At 38.6% G+C, this 24,232-nt stretch overlaps 2 protein-coding genes across 6 annotated transcripts; both read right to left on the reverse strand.

The window, feature by feature from the left end:
* Positions 1-3,938: 3,938 nt before the first annotated feature.
* On the reverse strand, positions 3,939-24,107 carry spel1 (DNA mismatch repair protein spel1). Of its 5 annotated transcripts, XM_022842223.2 has the most exons (18): positions 23,892-24,082; positions 23,186-23,235; positions 14,244-14,279; positions 13,855-14,028; positions 13,389-13,634; positions 12,743-12,947; positions 12,077-12,364; positions 11,604-11,765; positions 11,187-11,314; positions 10,733-10,951; positions 10,159-10,323; positions 9,895-10,008; positions 9,521-9,691; positions 9,236-9,353; positions 8,708-8,849; positions 5,190-5,370; positions 4,664-4,780; positions 3,939-4,306 (listed from the first exon to the last, which is right to left on the reverse strand). In XM_022842223.2, the coding sequence occupies exons 1-18, from the start codon at positions 23,923-23,925 to the stop codon at positions 4,145-4,147; spliced, it is 2,712 nt and encodes a 903-aa protein (XP_022697958.1). In that variant the 5' UTR covers positions 23,926-24,082; the 3' UTR covers positions 3,939-4,144. The 5 variants fall into 5 exon arrangements, with proteins under 5 accessions (XP_022697958.1, XP_086826634.1, XP_022697960.1 ...); XM_086970508.1 differs by lacking the exon at positions 4,664-4,780 and having other exon boundaries at positions 23,892-24,091; XM_022842224.2 differs by lacking the exon at positions 3,939-4,306 and having other exon boundaries at positions 4,690-4,811; positions 23,892-24,096.
* LOC111265492 (integral membrane protein GPR180) lies at positions 18,188-22,858 on the reverse strand. The gene is made up of 2 exons (XM_022842227.2): positions 22,502-22,858; positions 18,188-21,183 (listed from the first exon to the last, which is right to left on the reverse strand). Exon 2 carries the CDS (start codon positions 21,166-21,168, stop codon positions 20,062-20,064), a length of 1,107 nt encoding a protein of 368 aa, XP_022697962.1. The 5' UTR covers positions 21,169-21,183; positions 22,502-22,858; the 3' UTR covers positions 18,188-20,061.
* Positions 24,108-24,232: the final 125 nt, after the last annotated feature.

The raw sequence follows: 24,232 nt of genomic DNA on the forward strand, positions 1-24,232 counted from the left end.
GCCTACAAAAAACACGATTCAGAGAGAAATATATATGGTGCTCCATGATGCGTGAAAATGCAGTTCGGAGCGACGGCAGTAGGCACGATTGTGCCGGAGCTCAATCGACTGCTTTGAAAATGGCTCTTCTAAAAAGGGAGTGCGGAGCACTTAGGGTTAATAGTGGGACAGAACTGGAAGTAAGCGCAGTAGCTCATAAGGAAAGATATTTCCCGCCTGCACTGTCAGCACACATAAGTTATTTAATTGTGTAATATAGAAACTGAAATGGAACAACAGCGAGCTACGCCTTTCTAAACGTTGAAAAGATTATAGCTAGATTGCGACAATTTTCATAGATTAAATTTATTGGTGAATATTACATATATATATATATATTAGAAGCTTGGAAATTGCTGCTGAGTCTGAAGCGAGCCATCTCTTGTTTGAAAGGCAGATATAACCCGCGACACACCGTTTAGTTTATGAGTGTGGGAAGAGATGTACCGTTACGCGTAGAAGACAATACATTGCTTAAACATTCGTGACAATTACATCTTCTATCGAAAGTATTGGATAAAACTCTAAAAAGAACTGATGCACAAAGCTGGCTAATTTTTAAAATTACCGCTTCTGAAAACCCTTTGCATTGTGATACGGATAAGCTTCTGATATGTCACATAGCTCGGCACGAAATACGTCTCGACAGTGGGACACGAACTCCATCAGGCCAACTCTCCATCGGGCCAAAAAGGATCGAATTATTCAAAAGGCTCAGTTTCAAAGCCTAGCAAAAGATTTCTCCATAGAAAGATTCAATTATCAATGAGATGATTGCTGTAAACGATCTCGACAACATGGCAGACCGTTTTTGTTGACAATGTAGCTATTCTATGACGATTTTTATGAGTAAGGCCCGGCGTGTGCATTTCACGGCTTTCGCAGCAGTACCGAAAAAGCTCCACAAGCAGAACCAAAGGTTCACTCCGGGCCGAGTGTCAGCTAAAGGAGACAAACCCATTAAAACCTGAAAAATTACTTGGAAAAAATAAAAAATCTTAGATATTTTTCGATTTTAAGAATGCAACATTAGCGGAAAGCATCTTACATAAAATATAACTAATGATAGAAAGAGAAATCTTGAAATAGCACTTCTATCAAAGACCAAATAATTAGAATCTACAAACGTTTAGATACGAGTGTCTCATAGATGTGCGTGGAAAAGCTGTTGAATACAGCCATATACGATTAGTACAATTCGAAACAATGAAAGCCTCGAACCAGCCGACCCTACGAACAACCTATACGTGCTTCGAAAAGTTTGTTAGTACATAAATGTGAGGAACCAAAATCTTCAAAGTGTTTTTTATAATTACATATACATACACTAATGAGCTTATACACTGATCTTTACTAGAAGCATTACTATTATTAGCAGTACACATAAGGTTTCGTGCCGGCTAACGCAACGCAGCAACACCAGGCAATGGCAATCCAGGACATGAAACTCGAAAGCTCCTGGCTAGTCCTGTTGTTAGATTAAAAAGGTCATAGTTCTAAGTTACGTTGGGTGTTGAACGACATTTTTCCTTGTGCATCTTACATGAAAAGGGATTGCTTGTTTTAATCATCTTTTATTCAACTTAAAATCTGTATAGATTTACACAGTTTGTCCAAAGACTTATCTAAAAATTACTTGACTTTATAATGTTTTGTACAACAGTAGCCTTTTATGCTAACTTATTTTGAGTTAATGAGAGAAAAATTTAGTCAAAATTCAAATTGTCGTTTTATAATTACCTTACCACTACCACTGCGACGGTTCATCAAGCAATCTGAAAGCTTCATCATAAAGTAGAAGTAGTAAAGATAACTTAATTATTTTAATAAAATCAGCATGATGTTAAATTTATGTTCTCAAAATTATTTGATAACCAGTAGTTCCAAATTCTTGCGCAATTTTGGCTCGTTTAAGCAAAATCTTATTTTTATGTTTTTTCTATTTTGGGGCGCTTGCGTCAAACGGATATGACATAGAAGAAATTAAAAGTGAATGCAGTTAAAAAAGCAGTTCTTAGATAATGGCTGGCTGAAATAGGCCGCATGCGTTTGTTCTACACATTTATAATTAGCATGTAATTCCCCTCCAGCCATGCGTCTTCCGCTAAGTCAGTCGGCCTACATAACTAATTAGTGAGCTTTTTTATTTGATTGGTCCTAGCGTTTTACTGACTAATGTAAATTCGAATAGTCGAGTTCTTACGGAGCTACTTGTTAATAAAACTTTTCGTTGGAGACCGTATTGAGCTTGAATCCACACGATGCAGTCAAAATTTTAAGGCCCAATGGCGCCTGCATATGAGGCCCAAGTCTTTTAAAGCAACCAAATAGGTTTAAGGGAGCATGAAGCAAATATGAACAGAACGAAATCAATTACACCTCTTCTGAGCTAGCTACGATTTAATATTTACTGGTACGCTATTTACTGATATAATTTGTTGATAGCAACACGAAAATCTTATGTCAAATAGCTAAATTAAAAAGAACATTTAAGGCTCTTGTTTATCAGTAATAGGCTTACCTGCAGATGGATTGAAATATCTTTTGCAGTCAAAGCACAGCTTCACAGTCTTGAAGACACCCACAGACCTATTCCACTAAGGCAGAGCTAGTAGCTGTTACGTAATTCTGAGGCACATTGAAAGATTTTCAACATATATGATTGAAACGAATTTCGGCGTCACGTCATTGTGATAGTGTGCGACTGTGCCTCATAACATTGACCTACGCGTTGTCATTGTGCACCGTAGATCATCTACACTGGACGCCATTAGACAGCTCCCCGGACTCATGTCCAGTAGAATTCATAGGCAACGCTTCTCCTAGAAGCGTTTATATTGTAGGTTATCATAAAAATCATAACTATGACAAATAACTGAATAAGCCCTTCGACGATTACTTCTTCTTGTAAGCATGCTACACAGTTGGAACTTTTGTGCCACGTTTTACGTGGCACGTGGTTACAGAGAAATATCTTATTTAGACCTCATTCAGTTGAGTTATGAATCATTTAGAAAAAATTGAATATCTAACATGAAAAATAAAATTTCAAATAACGTAAGACATATAACATATTTGACTGATCCACTCTAAATCGCTAGGTACATCTTATAGAGAAGGTAAGTTATCGGGAGCTTACTATAATAAGCTATCTAGATTTTGTATCAGCTGTATTTGTACTTGCATCGTTCTACCTGTACTTATGTAAATATCATGCAAAAGTCAGGCTAGAGCAGCAATTAATATGTAAAAAAGATGCCAACTGTAGTCCCTGTAATCAGCCAAAGCCACTGTTACGGATCCGGACATTTCATTCAATATTTAATCGATCTCGATTGGCCGGTCATGAAAGTTTTGCTGATGCCTATCTTTTTTATACCTATAACACTATTTCACGACAGTTTCATGCTGTTAATCAGTGCCAGACCTTTTAATGTGTACAACTAATTCGGTAAAAGAAACACGTACCACAGAGTATGTTTCAGGACGCTTTCATGCTTGTGCCTAGACAATTACCAGGATATATATATCATATTTTTGTTAGCTACTATAATATTGCGCAAAGCCTCAAATTTCCCACACTTTTTCCCCCAAAAGCCCACACTAACATCAGTCATGCACAGAAAGAAAAGCACATGAAAGCGGTAGATGGTCCTGGCACACCATTACTTCGAAAAAGGCATTTTACTGAAGAATGTGGTAATTTATAACAGAATAATTTTAGATTTGTTCAGCAATAGCATGCAGACGTCTCGATTTTCCGTTTTTCGCACGGTCTTATATGAACTATTTTCCCTCTAGTCGTTTAGGCTAGAGATATAACTCAATATATAGTCGGTATCTCTAGGCTTAACATAAGCTATAGCTTGTGCTAAATCAGCTAATAGAAAAGGCGTCGATTCCAAGTGTCGCTAAAAAATATATTATACAATTATTTAAGCAATGCCTAAATCTGAAAAATTATCGAGCGTAAACGGCTACATAAAATATTTGGTTCGTGTGTACCTATAGGATTCGTGTGTAGCTATAGGATTTAATAAAAAAAAAATGTATTTTTTACAGTGATGTTGTCACACCACAGTACCACTAGTTTGCACTAGTAACATTAATATGATCCAATAATGGTTTTTAAGATAGGATTGGCATGCTTTTTCAGCTCTTCTTTTTGCTCAATGATCCGCTTAAGTTTCTGGTCGTAGTCCAATGATTTGTCTTCCATAATGGCGTCACATTCTTTGCAGAATTCCTTCATCAGCTCTTCACAGTCCTACAAATCCAAAACACAGTGAAGTACAGTGTTGAAAAAAACGTTATGTGTACCTAAAAACTAGTATTTATTTATTTTTTTTTTTATTTATAAAAAAGATTATCTCTAGTTAGCTCACTTAGTATTTGATATTTTCAACAAGTTCCCGCACTAACCATCAGCTACCAATAATACTGCTTTCGCACATCATCGCGATTTAAATTTAAACACCTCTTGCCCAAAAACAAAAAAGTTTGTTTTTAAGTTAAAGCCTTTCAAAAAATATAACTTTATATTCGAAGGGGAAAATTATTTGTACTGGTGAATTTTTTTTGCGAATGCCTATAGAAATTTAACTAGTTGATTACTGCAAGTTACCTTAGTTAATTGATCCTGTTTAGCCAATTCGACAATGTGGTCCATCGAACTAAATTGAGCCAGTTTCGCCTTTGCCATTGAAATTATGTCATCCGGAAGTTCAGCCAGTTCAGCAACCTTTGAGGTTTGTAAGGGACATAAATATTGCCTGAACTACATTTTATTGACTATATTGAACATAAATAGTGTTGAATACAGATTCAAGATGCGCATAAGAGAAGCTGCCTTTTTTTGCAAAATTAAATTCGGAAATTCATGTGTAAATCAAAGTGAGCTTCAAAGCTGATTGCGCTTGAAAGGCAAGTTCCTTCTTGGAGGAGTATGTATTGACTAGTTAGCTTGTAGTTTACATTAAGGACAACTAGCGTAGTAATTTAATGTTTCCTACAAGAAATGGGAAAAAATCTATTGTTATCATTGCAACCAGCCAAACTCTTGAAACCCTCAAAATAGGAGAGGATCAGTTTGTATACTTCATTATATTTCTATTTAATATTCAAATTGTTAAAGAACATGATCGTATTACCTCAATGCCAAAGCTCTGATGGCACGGTCCAGGAGCCACCTTGTATAGAAGGGTAAGTGCCTGGTCTTCAACATGGACACTCACGTGGGCATTCACCACGCCCTGAACTCTGGACTCTAAAGCCGTGAGCTCATGGAAATGTGTGGCAAAAATTGACATGCAACCGCTCTGGGCTAGATTTCTGTAAAATTATACAAAAACCAGCCCTTCATATGTTACAGCTAGTAGCTTACGCATGCCAACAGTTGAGTGACAACTAAATAACACACCCTTTAAGCTATTTGTCTGTGGCATTTTCAGAAACTGAAACATAGAATAAAGGGCTTAAAACGGGCAGCCATTGATTCAGATTCTACGCGAACTCGACCAGGCACGTTACAGAAATTTAGCTCAAAACTAAAACTTAATTCTAAGTTTTACTTTTATTCTAAGTTTGTTTGTGTAATTATCACAAATGTAAACGTGGTTTTTATCGTGGAGTCACAATGGAAGTTGTGAGTAAGTTGAAACAAAATTATTCTGGGCATTAGACACCTTGGTTAAGCAAAAAATGACAACGGAAGAAATCCGAAAATACTTGCTGACCATTTCCTCAATTAGATTGTTTTGATCCAATCAATTATATAGGTTAACTAGTAACTGTCTCAATCAATATATTCAGGTTCGAGCCTTGTTCTACTACACGTCAGATACGATTAAATAAAGAAAAAGCTAATTACTATCCTGAAAAAATAAAGCTTCGCGCTTTGGGTACCATTGGTAACAACATTTAATTTGACGAGTCGCTACTAAATCTATTGTTCTGTTCTATATGATACAATAAGAGTCATAATACTAAACGCATCCCGCGCTTGTCACGTTTCTTGATAATGGCATAGTGTTAACACTAAGGAAAGGTAATTCGAGCTTTTATTACATCGAAATTTGCATTATGGGCAAAGAAACTAATCTGTTTAGAGTAAGAGGGGCACTAAAACGGCAGTCAGATGAGAAATCAGGGATCCGCAAGCGCAGTGGTAATACTCAGTAGGCCGAAACTACACTTCGTTTGGTAGAATTCCCCCCTTTCATGCAACGTTCATATTGTAAATATAGGAACTCAGCCAATTGCCAAGTCTGAAAATCGAGCGAGTGAATCTACCCATATTGAACAAGCTCTACATAATAACAGGTGTGCATAATTGATGCCTGTAGGCGCCTGTTGTCGAAGCATTTAATTTAGATTACACTGACGTTCATATGCGGCTTGTAAACAAACATGGCCAAGATCACTAAAGAACGGCTGGAACAAACGGCACTTGATGAGATTATGAAAGACACAGCGAAACTCACGAAGCGTGCCTAGGTAATCGGCGCGACCAGCTGGAGAGCTTTAATCACGGCTAAACGCCATTTTTATGCAAAACACCCTTCACAGTATACGAAGCGACCACCGCAGCGAGAGATTAAGTGGGATGAGAACTCACTACCCAAACGACAAGGGTATAAATGACATTTTTAAATACTACGGGGTGTTAAAATGTTCATTTGAAAAGGAATTATTTCATTTAATGATCTACATTACATATGGGGGGGGGGCAATACGCATCGTGAATGCATAAAATATTCCCATAGCTCCGAATCCATGAAGCAAATAGATGATTATTAGCCTATTTTTTGCGAAACCCACTAGATATAACTATGAATTACGTGATAACGGCCGGAGAGAAAGATTTTCGAGTAAAGATTGTAAAATGATGACGGTAATGTATCGTAGTCACCAAGGTCAAGACAACTTAGCCACGAGAAAAAAAATAGTTACGTAGGAGCGACAGGCAGACAGAAAATTATACTTCATGCTACAAAAAGCACCGTTACTAGACACCCTGACGATTTTCGGTATTACAGACGCAGTACAACCTCAATGAGATCTGAAAAGGATTCGAGTAACAGCAGAAACAGGTGACCCCGGCAATGAACAGTGCCGCTTCGCCATCGACGAGCGAAAAGGCGAAGAAGCCATTCCGCCAGCCGAAGTGATAGTGGTGGTAAGAAACGGTTTGGTAAAGAAGACTTTCACAGGAACCAGAATGGGCGACAGATCGAGGAAGACAGTACGCGGAAGGTAGTACTGAAGAAAATTCACACAGCAAGGCATGCTCAAGGACACCTAGAGATAATGTGATAGAAGAGAAACTCTAAATTGAAAAAGAGTGAAAGTGCGAAAGAGGATCGACATCAGAGGCGTCGGCGTCACGACGGTATGGTAGCATTAGCAAAAAGTGCGACAGAAAATCTAGCAATGGATGAATTCTCGAAGGGAGACGTGAAACGACAAGCTAGCACTTCGTAGGGAGCTAACAAAGATTTATTAACTAGCCCTAAAGCGGGCCATGGTGAGCCGTTGATGGCGCTTTCAGAAATGCGCGCGTTCAAAAATGTCCCGAACTTGTATTCTCTCGCAATCTGTGATCGTTTCGGCGATTACGTTAACCGAGTCAATACAAGCCACCCATAGAAAGCTGGAATGTAGTGTAAATATAAACGTAAATAAAAAAATATATATTAAAAAAAATAGCAGTACGCTGATCTCACCAACGCACCAATAGTGGTCTACATGTTCCAACTTACACTACCCGCAGGACCTGGTTCCTTTGTTTTTTTTTTATCAACCAGGCAACAAACCAAATGATTCAAATCCATTTGTTTTTTTTTTCTACATAATACAACTTTAGAGAGCAACTACGATGCCTTCAAACATTACGTAACCCATCGAGGTGGGTGGTCACGCCATATGGGCATTTGCGTCCTGATCGATTGGACAGTAAACAGCACGCAATATGAATGTGACCTGTGAAATACTACTTTATAGATTCATACTATGTATATTATTGCGAGGTGGGAACACCGCTATTCAGTTTACTGACGTCAAGTATATAGGTTGGGCCAGACAAACAATTTCAACACATATTCTGACGAACTATTTGGTATCTGGTCATCCGCATCGCTTTATTTGTTTTTACTCATTCGAAGCATATCAATCACATATGAATACTTAAATTAGAAGGATATTTAGTTATTTCGATATCGCGCTTCTAGAAAGCTCGTAGTAAATGTATATATAATCAGTATCGAAGGTATAGTTACAAATACATTGTAAGTTGAATGAATATTAGTGTACAATGCTACGTTAGTTTCACTGTGATCACCAGCCCACTTATTCAGTTTTTTTTTTTTAGCATTACGACATTCAGGAGAGCGATAACAGCTTAGCGTATTTTTTTCCGTATTGTTCCATTATTATCGCCTTAAAAACTGCTGAGAACAAGTATATTTAGCTTAATTCTTACACGAATAATTAACTTGCGGTGTCTGTAGTAAAACTTGAAGATCTTAGCGAATTTTCGAAGCACGAACGATTGTAAAAGCTTTTAGAATCTATTTTAAATCGGCGAATTTTCAGATTAGCAGTGGTGGCTTGGACACAAGTAAGTAAGACATAGGAAAGACCTAAGTAATTTCAAATATTCGGTACGTACGAAGCAATAGCCCACGCGATCCCAAGTCCATCATATGTAGACGTTCCTCGGCCGAGCTCGTCAATAAGTACTAGTGACGCGTTAGTGACTGTACGAAGAATGAATGCTATTTCGAGCATTTCCGCCAAAAACGTAGAAACACCTGCAACGCCAGTTAGCCAAGTGAAGATCCTTGTATAGAACGCAATATTTCAGTCAACTCCGCATGGACGTAAAGTCATCAACGAAGGTGTGCAGTCTTTTTATCGCTAACCAGAAGGCGACATTGGCTTTGTGTTTGCCCTAAAAAAGGACCAAGCGAATTCATTAATCGCCTAGCTGGCGGCTCTTTTTTTTCTTTTTCTTTATCTCGATTCGTATTGGAGAGGTATAGCGAATATGTCTAAATCTAAAAGTTATGATGGAACCAACTACGGTTTTATCTACTTGATCTACGTCATTTTGTGACTTATGCGTAAGCGCTATTTTATTGCTATTATATTTTATTTATTTAATTGCTAGTATTGGGTTTGTATAGTAATTACTTACCGCGGACGATAGCATCCCCGGCGCCAACTCGTGTTAGCACTGCATCTCGAATGGCTATTGTCGCCTCATTACACGGCACGAAGGAACCCATTTGAGCCATTACAACGCAGACGGCAATCTACCTCAAAAGAAGCAATCCGCCGTGAATAGCAACAGCGATAGGTTACATCATAGTTTTTTTCCTAGTACACGTGGTTTTATTCATTATCCCATATACAACCAATAAGCTAAATCTGCTCAAAAGTAAGTTCACTTTTAAAATGTCCCTTTTAGCTGATCACCTACCGATCGCATATAGGTCGATTTTCCACCCATATTTGGTCCAGTCAAAACGTGAAAGTGCTTATTCTGACGTTCGAAGTGCACGTCATTGGCCACAAAACTGCCTCGTTTTCGCTCAACTAGTGGATGACGGACTCCTTTAAGGATCAGTTCCTTGCCTTCCGACTCTAGGATCTATAATGATTGATCGAAGGCAAAATGAAGAGGTGAGTGAGGCTACTTTCTGTACCCCTGTAAGTCAGTAATGATCAAGCACAAAAGTTCCGATGGGCGTGGCTACGCAGCTTAACCGGACAAGATCTTCGGACGTGAAGCCAGAGTCCGCCAATTGTAGTCGTGTCCTGTGGGAAAACTTCAATCGTTTCGTGTTTACTTACATTGGGGCGGACAAAATTTCCATTGACGGCGGCCACAGAAAGACCAACAACGGCGTCGAGCTGATTAATGACTTCTGCCAAATGGTACAACGGCTCAGCGTAACCAGCTGATACCTGTATCAAAACCACATTTCAACTGGGTCAGTACAGAGTAGACTGACTAGATTTAACAAGACACTATGCTATATAATAATATCAATATCTGTAATAATCTATGTTATGTAATTGAAGCTGAATGTAGAACTAATCCAGTTTACATCTTACATCAATTATGTCTCCAACAAGAGTTTGCTGCATGACACGATAGTCATTCTTTAACCGAATGTAATCCCCATTCAGCTCCCGTAGCTGACGATTCACAAACGAGATTCCCTGCTTTTTTACGTCGATAATATCAAACGATTGATTATCTCGGATTCTCTTTTCCTCCTGCAGATCAAAGTGATAAAGCATGTTTAAGCCACGAGTAATTTGGCTGCACTATGTTTTCTACAGCAATTGTCGAGTACATTATTAGCGTTACGGTTGGCTATTAGTGATGCGGGATCGTAGATGTCAACCATAGCGAAGCAGCGGATTAGGTCTTGTTCCTCATAAACTGTTCCCGTATTTAGAAAAACAATTCGCAAGTCTAACTTGAGTCACTTAATTTCGGCATATGCGTAATAACAGAATGTCATCCAACGAATTGGTATACCGAAGTTAGTATAGTTCAAAGGTCAATTTTTCGTGCACCATGAACACTCCCAACAACACGGTACATACAATGCCTACGATAACACAGTCTCTTTGTTCTGAAGAAAGAGGCTTTATCTTCAATTCGCAGACTGAGTCTGACCTTATTGGTTACGCGGAACACGAAGCCGCCATCCAGACCCTGATCCAGCTTGAGGACGCGTCCTTTCTCAACGCGCATTTCGCAAGCGACTGTATCCCACAGCTCCTGTAACCTCTCCTCACAGCCAACGATTTGCTCGTGGAGCTCCTGTAGAGCTTCGTCGAATGAGGGTTGAACCAGGTATTCGCGTTTAGCCTCGGCCCTTTCCACATCAATGACCTAATTAAATGGCAATAGCAATTCATCAGAATTGACGTGACGCCCAACTATAAATTTACGGTTGCCAGTGTTCATGCAGCTGGCACATAAAAATATTTTCTATACTCCTCTTCGAGTATAGAAAATATTTTTATGTTATTATTATTTAAGTTCACGCTTGCTATTATGTAAGAAAAAACAAGCCTAGTACTAATTCATGCTTTAACGCACATATATGTATGGTATATATTTGTACCTGTTCTATCATTTCGATAAATTTTTCGAAATCTTCAACAGACACCTTCAGCCTCTTGACGACGGCATCCTCAAGACTGCCGCAGTTTGTCTCCCCGAGTGCTTCGACTACGCGTGGTACTGAGCGAACTTGAAACCAGAACCGATTCACGTATATATAGGTCACAGAAGGTGTTTTCACAGGCTTTCATATAATAAACGGGTTTCTTGCATATTCTAAGACACACTGGAAGCTTGAGGTAGGATAAAAATTCAAAATAGAAGGATCGTACCACAGAAATATCTGGCAAGATCTTCTAAACTCGGTTTTAACAGGCTCAATACCGAAAAAAACGAAGTTGTCTTTTTTCTTTTCAATGAAGACACTTTTTAGTTCTAGATAGACAAAATTGTTTGTTCGCAATCGAGAATCACTTACCGATTGTGTAGAGCTTATAGAGATCCGCGAGACGAATTTTTTTCATGTGGAGCCGTTTTGCCATATAACTGAGATCAGGGAACCTTCGAAGCAGGTCGCCATGCAAGGTAGATCGAATGCTATTATCCCGGACGAAGCATTCGACCATATCGAGCCTTTCCTCTAGAGGTTTATAGAAAGACGTATAATCCGTAGACTGTCCCCCACTGAATCGTATTAAACGCAATATATCCACGACGCTACAACTTTCTATTTGTAAGTTTAACTACTTAATTGCTCACTTACTCACTTGTAGACTCAATGTCTTCAATTCATAGGTAGACTGCGAGAAAAGCCAGCAACATTTTGATAAAGTGTACGCTTGCCTGTTCGGTTCATCCTTTATTATGAAGGAAATACTATACTGCGTACATGCTTTGCTTTTTTTTGTAGTAATATGCACAAGTTATTTTCTACATATGTATTAAACCCACCAATTTTGGCCTTATCGAGCAGTGGCTGTTTCATCCATTCGGCAAGCGTTCTCTGACCGCCCGGAGTACGAGCCTCACAGAGAAGGCCATATATCGTGTCCTGCTTTGCCATGTCACCAACCGGAAGCAGATTGAGGGCTTCTACAGCTGCTGAATCGATACGCATGATCTGATCAGGTCGTAGTTCATGTATAGTGAATTGGCCGAATGAGGTAGGTGTCGACGCCAAATTCAGATAATTCAAAAGAGCTGCTAAAGGCCGTCTTGCAGGTTCCACCTTCAGCTCCGCTGTAAAATACAAGACACGTATCACAAAGCAGTCAATATCGAGTGTGAAAAGCTCACAATGAGAACACCGCACCGCTTTTTATTGAGAATAGACCCTGTTGTACGAAAAAAACGGAAAGATAAAACAAGGCCGTTTTAACGGAGGATTTTCTAGATCACATTTGGGTATAAGCCACTTTGCCAAACACATAGTATTTTGCAATTTCTTCCATACAGGGGATTTGTATCAGATTCTATGACAATCACAAGACTTCGAGGATTAAAGACTGTCACAACAATGACTCAATTAGTGGAAAACGTTCTTAAGAATGTAGGCTAGCTAGCCTTTACTAATAAGGCATCAACCCTTAGTGACTTTTGAGTTGTTTAAGTACTCACGCAAGATTCTGATGTTTTTAGCTTGCTTCCTTGCGAACTTGTAGATTTTTTCGATATCTTGTTCCAGATTTTTGTCATTGAAGTGCTCGTGACCCAGCTCATGATAAGCTATGTTATTGCGCTTAAGCAACTGGGTCACCCTAGGAAATGACTCAGTTTTGGTCGGTATTAACATCTCTTTCGGACTAATCTGGACGAGTAACACCTAATCACCACAACAACCACATATGAAAAAATATATCAATACTTCAATAAGTAATTATTCAACTCGAGAAATCGAGGATTATTTAAACGGATTCAAAATGACTAGACTTTGTAGATACGTTGCAATCTTGAAGACGCGGTGTAAAAATTACTGATATAGGGTTCAGTGGTTGCCCTTATTATGAATTTCTTTAAAAAAGAAGGAATCAATCGTTATCATCAAAAAAAGTTATATTTGTTACACATACTAGAATGAGCTCGTAGTTATTATCTAATAGTTTTATTAGAACAATAGGTCTGATGTTGATTGCTCCTAGATACTTGTTGAGATATTTACAGGAATCGCGGGACATGCTGCGCATCATAATACAGATTCACGGCATTTCATATGGAGCTAAAAAATTGTTTTTTTTTTATTCATATTTAATGAACGTCGCATTACCTGAAGTTTTGTCAGAGTCATGTCATCGATCAGCTGTGCCACGCGAAGGCTCTGAAGAATGGGCTCGCAATAGGCCAGTCCGACCACGACTTGTTGTCCTCTATTTGTGACGTGAAGAGCAGCAATGCCGCTGCAATGTGTATTGACATCTTCATTTGAATCACACGAAAATAGCACATCTTCAACTTCCACGAGATTCCCGGGGGAGGCGTTTAACGAAACTTGCCATGAGCCGCTAGCAGCATCCTATTCCATTTATTAGAAGAGGGAAAAGCAGATTTTAGAACGAAAACCGCAGGAAACCCTGACCCATATTGTTCTCTCTACGCACCGGGCCCATGTTGATGATAAATATACGTGCCTTCGAAATAAAGCTGAAATCGTCCGCGAATTGCCACATGTAGTATTCATACAGGATACATTAGATAAAAATTTTTGAATGCAGAATGATATCCATTAAACTAACCAGCGAATAGACTTCAACTCGATAGGCTTTAGCCAGTAACAGGAATCGAAGGAATTTCTCGTAATTTTTTTGGCTGATCCAAGCCGATGGAATCCCTTGTATTTGCACAATAGATACTTTCAGCAGTTGGGCAGAAGCCAACGATGCATCATCGTCGTGCACGGTGTAATAGTTCTGTCAAGACAACGGCGTTAGTAATTATAATAGTAATAATAATTCAGTTATTATAAATTCGTTAAAATAATAAAACTAGCCACACTTTAATTTCCTTATTGTGTTACTCTATGAAGCCACTTTTTTCATGATGATGTAATGTCTAAGGAAAAATCGAGTCGCGTTTGGTGTTTTTCTGAATAACCTAACTTAAGTATTGTATTACTATTTCTTACCTTGCGTTGAAACAACCGAATCGTTGTCGCCGGTTTCTGAAAGTATGAATCGAACGCGATATTTAAATATTTAGATACATATTTTTTATGCCCTCGGTTACTTTTGCTGTGTGAGCAAATTCGGAATCACCTCCTCGGTGTAGCATCAAGGACCTGCCCCTATTCGGAGCCTAACCGAAGTAGGTTTTGCTGAACCTATCTGGAGTTAATCTAACGAACCGAAGAAATGGAGCAGTAACCATAGCAATAGTTCTCCCATATAATAACCTAGTGGAGAAGCAATTTTTCGTAGTTTGCATGTTTGCTTGTTCATGTTTATTGTGATAAGGCGCTCAAACCTGAGTTACGCCGCTCCTTGATTTAACACATTTGCGAAATGTCATTTCTGTAGGTGTTTGTGTGATCTGAAGGTTTATCCGACATGACGTAGATGATTTATGCCAAAAGAGCAGTTCCCTGCAAACTAATAGCATTCATTTGTTGTCTACTGTTTCCATTCGTCGTTCAATTCTATGGTGTAATGCGTAAAAGCGCATCGTTGCTACATGTTTTTTAATTGTGGATGCCTCTGCGATGTTTAGTGTAGGCGGTGAAGCGACTAACAACAGACGATACGTAACTACGAGCCAACGTTCAGGTTATGCCTTTTCTGCCCGGCAAATCATCGTCCTCATATTTATCAAGGAAGACTGATTGCCGAACTATTTTGAAGACAGTCACCAAAAGTGGCTATTTGAAGTGGCTCATTGAACAACAAAGGCTCAAGAGTTCGCGTTGATGCTAAGTGGTTCAGGACAGTTCATCACCGAAGAATGCCCTGATATTTAAAATTCTGAGCGTCTAGAAAAACAAAATGTCTAGAAAACAATCTCCATAGTTTAGCTAGTATTTTTAGCGTAACCGGATAAATTACAAAATGAATAAAAGAAAAACTTATAGTACAAACTATTCATGTTTGTACACCACTGAAATTACATATTGTTCTATTGACAGAGACACGTTTGTTCAATTCAGAACGAATAGTTTTAATATAGATCGTGTATAAGAGTAGCTCTTTCACAATATTTCTTCTAGCGAAGCTGATTCGATCTTCTGGATATTTGCAAGTGACTACAGTAGAGATTGAACCTAACAGGTTGTATTGCATACTGGCAACTTTGCGGGATTATTTTAAGTGGACAAATTGGTGCATGGTCCTCGTAAGGTTTCACTGATTGAAGGTTGGGAGCTATTCGCCTGCATTCAGATTTCAAGTTGACAGTCATTTCTATAGCACTGGATAAATTTTGGTCTATAGCTGGTATTTCACTATGAGTTACTGTAACAGCGCGATTGTTTACGAGCTCTTAGTAAAGAGCAGCGTTTCACTAGTTCTCAGTTGTCTTGACCACTGTATTGGGTTGTGAACCCGACTGCACAACCCCTTCAATTTAACATCAAAGAATAACAGCACAAGCAAAAAAGGACTACAAAGTAAACTCAAATAACATCATGTAAATGTGGCTAAGCTGTTTCAAGTAGCACCGTTCTCTAGATAAGCATAATATAAGAATAGAGTACGTTATATTATTTGTCACGATGACATATGATCTGGTGGATAAATGCAGATTTAAGTCAACCAAACTGTCAAGTATTTGTCGACAAGTTGAGTCTAGGGCGTTATGTTCTCTCTTTGAAAGAAAGTGTGTTAACAAACTTATCAAGTTGCCTATCAAACAAGAATTGAATTGTAAATGACAGTATGCATCGATCGCTGCGTTATCACCAAATAAAGAATTGCTTTGATGCAATTGGTCGAGAAGTTAGGGTACTGAAGCATGTTGAAACTCGTATAATCCTACCCAGAAGCACCAAAGACGCAACAGAAGCCCTAACTATTGACTAACATTTACACCTTCCAGACACTTGTGTTTCAAGCAAAAATGTGTAGCCATACGGCGAAATGTTTTTACACCGCAGAAGGTTATCGGTGGCACATGTGGCTTAAATAAAAATTAAAAATAAATTAAATAAAACCGATTTTCCTTCTATAAACATGGTCCCTGTTGGAAACTATTCATCTCGATCAAGTAATAATCACGAAAACATTCATACTAACGTTTAAAATATCTCTTTTCGTTTTTTTAGTTTTCGCATACTAGAAATTTATCGGCAAGAATGTTTTAAAGAAGTCAGCTCTGAAGAAGCTACATTTTACGAGCCTAGAACAAATGTATTACAATATTTTTGGGTAAAAGTTGAAGCGATTAACTTTACAACCCAAAAATGTGGGTAGTTGTATCTAGTTAAATTCCGCATAACAAAGCAGTGAATGTACGAGCGGTGCTTATCGTAACTGAAGGTGACTTCAGACGTATCTCTTAGTTAAAACGTTAATTCAAAAACAGGGAAATTGTAAATACTTTTATAAACTATGCATATTCAACTGTTTCAGTTAACGCGACCAATCACATCTAGAATTACCACAAATCAGTTGAATAAAGTGATTTTATAAGAAACAAAAAAGCAAGGGTGTCTTCATAATTTTCCCTCATCACAGCAACAAACAGCAGATCGCATACTCATCGACAAAACCAATACTATCTATTGGCACCTTGTTTATTTCTGTATAGCACAATGGAAAAAATAAGATAAGAAAGGATAAATTACTGGTGGAATTCGTTCGATGGCACATGACCAAACAAAATTCTAGTTCGAGTGTATTACGTCAGGAGCACAAAATCGATTCTAACGTCATAACAAAAGGCGAAATTAGTGGTATTCAAAGTAGGCACATCAGGAGTAGGTGATCTTCAGCGGCAGATGTCCATCCCTCCTCCCGCCCGTATCTTTGTGATACAGAGGATTGCTGGCAACTAGAAAAAAAATTTCCGTATATAAGACATTCCCAGGCTATCCCTGTTGGATACCAATGATAATAATTACATAAAGTTTTAATAGGAGAAAGACAATAAATAGCGCTAAATAATTATAATCCTTTAAGTGGGTAAAGGATTTCTTTTAAATATCGTTTTTCTAAGATCGGCTTTTTTTTTAAATTAAAACAAGGCGTTTGTGCTAATATGAAAGCATGTTTGAGGAATTTCCAGAACAGGGAAGTAGTACAAACCTTTGCTTAGCTTTGGCTAACTTATATTATACTCGGATTTATGACAAAAACTTCAAAATAAAGGGAAAAGGAGACAGTAGTTGGACCCTTTCATTGAAACCATGTTTTTAATTATTCAGAATCAGCTGAAACGATTGTGCCAATTTGCGTTTGTTCGCGCAAAATAGACGCAACACAATTCGTCTCCTTAGAATCGAGTGAATAACTATATTTGGATAGTAAAATAGAAGTGAACTCAGATAGTACGACTGTTTATATTAAAATTCAGTAAATTTTCTGAGATATATGATGTTGTTTATATGATGATTTAAAATAGGAAATATAATAGTTAACAACAGTTAAATAGGGAAGTACCACAAAGCAAAATTTAAGCAGCCATTTGTATACCTGATTCTCTAAAAACATTTTATAATCACATGTTTTATTAAAAAAAGAAAATTATATTTCCATTAATTTTGAAGCACTTGTAACGGTATAGATGAGCAAGATGCTCGACAGCTAACAAAATCAATGCTCTGAGAATTGTAGATAGTTTCGAGATAGGCTAAGGATCCTTAATAGGTGTCCCAGCCCTTTCGCATATATTGATTCAGCACAGCTTTCAATCAGAATAATAATAATTGTGTTAAACAATAGGTTATGAAAAAATATTAATTCCCTCTACAATTCCCAGCATCAATCAGTACTTAAAAATCTTCACCGGAGTCTCTGAAGATTCAAAATAAGCGACGTTTTTGATGCGGATAATCACCTACGCTATCGTGAATTCGCACGCAAAGTTAATATATTTTATTTAAAGAACAAAAGTAATTCTAATTAGACGTACGACACGAAGTTTCATTACGTTAATCGATCATCCAACTTGTTTTTATTATCGAGTTGATCCTATTACTTCATGCCTTTTCATTGTTTCTGACAACTAGAACTTATGATGTTTTTTCTACTGATTGTAATTGCCGTACGACCTCGGATCAATCACGTATGGCTTCGTTCGGTCTATATTCCTCATTGCTCACCTACAAATGTAGATCCGATCTATCACAACTATAGCTCATTAATTGTCAATGTATTACATATATGCCTCTCATCAAATCGGCCAAGTGTAATTTGTAATTTGACTATATTGTATCGTCCATTTTTAAATATCCAAGATTACAATTTATACAAAACGACTAAGAAGATATCTAACTTATCGATGTCTCTCTTTTTTTCCATTTCACACTTTTTTTTACATTGAGTATCCTGCCGTTTTAGTAATGCTTATAGAAAGTTGCTAGGCATAAATCAGAAGCCTCTATGGTGATTGCACAGAGGAAACTGCTGTAAAGCTTAATCGATGTGCCTCGTTAAGGCAAAAGTGTACTTTTTTTTGTCTCTCAATCTAATTTAAAACACTGGATGTTTTCGAATCACTAATCTCTTGTTATCTAAACTTACATCATTTATCAGGCATTTAACTTCTAGGCAGTTGCGCTGTGGCAGGGTGAAAATTTTGTTAAAGTCATAATTCATAAATTTAAATTGTGTAATCTATATAACATGCAACGTTAAAAGAGACTGCAACACCTTTAAACCCTTATTTTTACACATGGCTTGCCTCATTCCTATATATATACATAGATCAGAGAAGAAAAAGCCATTCTAGCTCTGAATAGCCTCAATGATTTAATCATTCCTCGATTTGTGTTACTGTCTTTGTTACTGAACGCATTCCATATTGATATATATCCGAGTCTGTTCCAATATAGGGCAATCACAGTTGGTTATGGCATCGCTTCAAAATCTTTCCGTATATCTAATATGCACTGTTGTATTATCTTGCCGCTGTTATCGTCATATTTTACCCTCACAAGATTCATTAAATTCAAATTTTTAAGCTTTGAAGGAAATCTTGTAATCCATCTAACAAAACGTATGTCACATATATATACAATGCCGTTAACAAACGACTGCCTGTAGTGCTCGTACATAGCCAGGTATAAAATATTGTTTTTATATTTACAAGCCTAACGGTCTCTATTTTGAGTCCTTCAAAAGACTCACAACATAAAAAATTGTCCGTCGGCATCTTTCAAATTTGTCTATTTCTGATTCGTGCATTCACATATTCTGTGTACTAAGTACCATTTGTACTAAGTGTACATCTAACAGATTCAGAGGTCTTTTGAAAGTATTATAATGGCACGTTGATCAACTTAAACCAAATATAAATTACGCTGATTCAGTTGTAAGTTAATGGAACTCATCCAGTCCAGGGAACTGATTCTGCTTATTTCTAGGCGCCCATATACATATATGAATATTTGTGGATGTCAGTTCTTTAAACGGATTTTCAAAGAAATTCGGATTACAACGGCTTTCGTCAGAGTGGATCGTACTCAAAACCCACTAGTTACCACTAGTATTTTATCTAGTTTTCTAGTATTAGTCATTGGAAGCATTTTCGTAGTAATTCATCCATACATATCATTATTTGTGCAAAATGTATATCCAATTACGATTGTCTCTTGAAAGCTGAATATTTTGTGAACTTCCTAGACCCTGCTATCGGCTGTCGATAGTAACTAATATATTGCCCTAATTGTCGGAAAACCTATTGAGCGTATAGAATGACACGATGCCGCATTCGAGGAACGAGCAAAATGTTTTATCGTTTTTTATCATTCTATATGGCGTCTTGGAAGTAGCTGCACGGGAAATGCCGTTGGTTCATTTTCCGAATCTACAATAATCTTCGTAATCTTCAAAGACTGCTTGGAGTTGAAGATAGTCGTGACTTTCAGCAGGCCACAGTACGTGCGTTACGACTGCGTAGGCAAGGAAGTCTGCGCAGGACACAATGCCATGAATGAGGTTCTGTTTCCATAAGGATGAGACCTGCGAGGCGATTATGGCTAAGATCGGAAGATAGATAAACCAGCATAGAAGACCGGCTGCTAAATGCAGGTAGAAGCGTAGTTTACGTCCATTGTTCTCAAAGTGCATCGTGGATTGAAGTTCTCGTAACATGAATAGCATCAATGCCATACGTACGGCCAGGACCAGACCTCCAGGGTAGGTTTCAAACTCGTCAATTTCCTTGATCGGATCAATCTCCGTGTTCACCCACACATACAAGATGATATGAGCTACAATATATGTTAGCCACAAGAAAACAAGCAGACGTTTTCCAGACACTTCCGAGCGTGTGATCGCGTAACCACGACTTATAACTAAAATTAGGACGACGAAGAACGACTGCGCAAATATATAGGCAATCTCTCCAACCACTCGAAGTGTCGGTAGACCTTCACCGTTCGAAGCAAACAGGATGATGTGCAAGAGCGTTGCCAAATGCGATACAAATTGTAGCAGTACTGCCATAAAGAGTATACGCGTTAACGGGTGTCGCTCCTTGTTGACCTGAACACGGATATGTAGTGCTAACAGGAAAAAGTAAAGACTGAAAAATATAATAGTACGTTGAAGTGAGCCCTGTTCTTCGAACGAGAATTCGTCGTCGAATGCGGTCGATTCATGTGGGTGTCCATTAACAAGGTGGATATCGTAGTCCAGAGTTAAATCATCGTCAGCAGAACTCCTCCAAGTGCAATTTTTTAGATCGCGATAGCACGCCACCAACGTAACGTACCAAAAGCGTGGTGTGTGCATATCGCGAACCGTATACGTGAACTGACTGCGTTTTAGGACACGTGACGGTGTATCTTCGTCTTCACATAGCCGGCCTTCGGGACAGGGCAAAGTCCTGAGGAAGTCCTGGGTACCGTTTGGATTACAGCGCCGATCAAAGGCGTCCTTCTGCAACCGGCTAAACATTGCTGTACACGCATCCTGAAATAGTGTCCGATTGCCCCACAGTGTAAGAAAATGCTCTCGTTCAACAACAACCAATGTGGCTCTAGGAACGGTTGCCGTCGTGCCGTTGACAATTGTAGCAGCTGCTGGCAAATTTTCTTTAATTATTTGCTTTTGCCATTGGCTTTCGCCCTTTGTTTTCGCTGTACCAATACCTGCGGTACTTGTACTAACAGCAACAGTAGTTCGTCCACTGGATGAAGAAATAGACGATTCCAAAATAGCGGCCCTAGCATACCGTCCTCTGCTTGGACTAGTCACATTACCATAGATATATCCTAGCGTATTGACATGATCATGGTTATCCGTTTTTTCGAAACCGAACTTGGCCAACAGTTTAAAAAAATCATGAGATTCAAACCGACCGCGCAAGTGAAGCGCTTCAGTGGAACAGATGTTGGTTCCTAGCAGCAGCAGCGATACTGCCAGCTGTAGCTGGTGAGGCAGCAGCTGGCATAATTTTTGTCTTTTCATTGTTGCGGTAGGCAGCTGGGTCCACAGTAGCAGATGTTGCTGACAGACTTATTTTCTTCTTTTGAGATAATATAGTACCAGCTGTCCGTAAACTTTGCCACTCATAGTAGCCGCTTTCTCACACCCAAAATGGGAACTCGGCGTTTAGCACGAGCAAGGATCCAATCCACATGGTGATGGTTAAACAAATCTTTTTCTTTTTTCATCAATCACTATAACAGTGCCGACCTTACAAACTGGCACTCACGGTCACGACACGTTTACTGCCATATCAAAGCGTCAGCATCACATAAATATCATAGGAGCGGATGGATACACGGCTAAGCGCACGCAACGGAGTCATCGGCTAACAAGATTACAAAGTTAATCGAAGACACAAACTGCCTACCATGAACCCGTCGCGCGGCGTTGTAAACAATTTCGCGCTCACCGAACTACTGATCACTCACTACTACGCTACGCCCGCCATTCGCGATGGCGGTCAACCAGTTGCTACCGCCCCTACTGCATCAAGGTATCAATAAAATGCAAGGGGGCACTCAGCTTACGTTGAGCGGTTGTAAAAGGGCAGCAGTGCTTCTGTGAGCACCTATTGGACACTATAGAGTGAACCATATCGAACCAGCAAAGGAGCAAGCAAGAGTTCCGTTAGACATAGCAAAAAAACGCTCAGCGTTGTTTCTCAAATAACCAACGACTCGTGTTCAGCAATCGCGCAGAGGAGGCAAATGTAGCTGTTAAAAACTTGCTGTTAAGAAAAACTCGTTCTACAGCTAATGAGCATTTCCAAGAACGACAAAACTCAACAATACCAACTCACTAGTTCGATTGATTCACACGGCGACGACCACCCATTTCCAGTCGCCACGGACAACTACTACTTGAAAACAAAGACTGATCAGACAGACGGACGCTCATTGATCTCAAATACTTGCTAACTTGCTTCTGCCCAGTTGAGGTAACATAGTCATAGCACCCTCCTTTCCTGGAAAAGGGGAGACACCATGACATTACGGGTGTGGTACCAAATAGTACCACGGTCGCATGGGCGCAGGAACTTGGAAACTAGCGTGCGCACACCCGTTACATTGTAGTTTCAATTAACATTTGAGTGAGAAGCACCACGTCAAAAGATGCTGCTAAGCGTACGATAGTGATACAATTTTATTTGAGTTCATATAACAGCGACACTAACATCAAGTTGTTGCTTAGTATAATGATAAGCTTTGAGAACCACGTGGTACACTAACAAAAGAGCAGAAAACGTAGAACAAGCAGGTTCATGCAGAATAATCACAAAGATTATTTATTTATACACTGACATATATTTTTGCTCTAAGGCTTTGCTTTATTATTATTTTCTTTAAAACAAAGGATTCTCAAAGTAGAACTGTTCTAGAAAAATAGCATAAGACAGTTTAGCTCTTTGTTCAAAAGAGTTTTTTAAAAAATCAATCTGGATTGTAGAAGTCTATAAAGGGAGAGATTCACGACTAGTACCTACCGAGGGAAGATTTCCATAAAATTTGATGAAGTTCGTGTCACGTGCCACATCTGAAAGTAAGCCAACATGGAGTTCTTATTAAGACTTCGGATTAAAGAACTAAATAGCGTGCTACAGCAATTGAAATGATCATAGAAATTGCAGTATTTCAGAAATCATTACATTCGCAAGGAAACTGCAATGAACTTGACATAAACATTGCCTTTATCTGGTACACATTACTTTAGTCATACAATAACTATTTACCTATTTCGCCCTACAGATAGGTTGAAAAATTTGTTCATTATCGTCTCATGGTTGCTATGTTTAGACACTGTGTCTTACACAAAAAGTTCGTTAAGCTTGGCTCAAATGAGCGTATTTTCATTATTTTTTACATAAAATGGACAAATTATATAAATTACATACGTCTCTGATCAGTTCAACCTAGCACTTACTTGGAACACACTATCTACAGTCTCTTCGAAGCCTTGATTTATGAGAATTTCGTTACTCTGCGAGGAAAGTTTCTAGGAGAAGCTAAAGCCATGAATTTCGTGTACGAGTAAAACAAATTAATCGTGCACTAAGCATATTGGAGCATAATAGAGCGTGGTCTGCAGTTTCAATGAGTGAATACGGTCACAATAACGTTTATTATATGAGGATACCGTACTGAGTATATAACTGCAGGCTTTGCTTATACGTTCACAAAAATCTTTCTTACCTTGCAATGTCGCGTGTTGGGGTACGTCAACCATTTTTAACAACTTTTTTGCTATCTATAGTTCAATGCAGTTTCGTTCTTCTCCAGCACAATAATCACCATACTTTCACCATTTTATATCCTTAACTAAATCTCAAAGTTTGGAACGGCCTAGACTCTAACCTAAAGTCATTTCATTGAGGTTTTGGCGCCGGCGATACTCTTTTGGACGTGGTACCATTTGGCCGCATGGATGATCTTTGCTTGGAACGGCAAGCATTCCGCATGGTTATGTGTGCCCCCTGGTCTTGTAGATTACAGAGTTTAAATGTGCCCGTGATTTACAGACAGATAGACACGCT

The sequence above is a fragment of the Varroa jacobsoni genome, unplaced genomic scaffold (assembly GCF_002532875.2).
Source record: "Varroa jacobsoni isolate VJ856 unplaced genomic scaffold, vjacob_1.0 scaffold_975, whole genome shotgun sequence".
Lineage (NCBI taxonomy): Eukaryota > Metazoa > Arthropoda > Arachnida > Mesostigmata > Varroidae > Varroa > Varroa jacobsoni.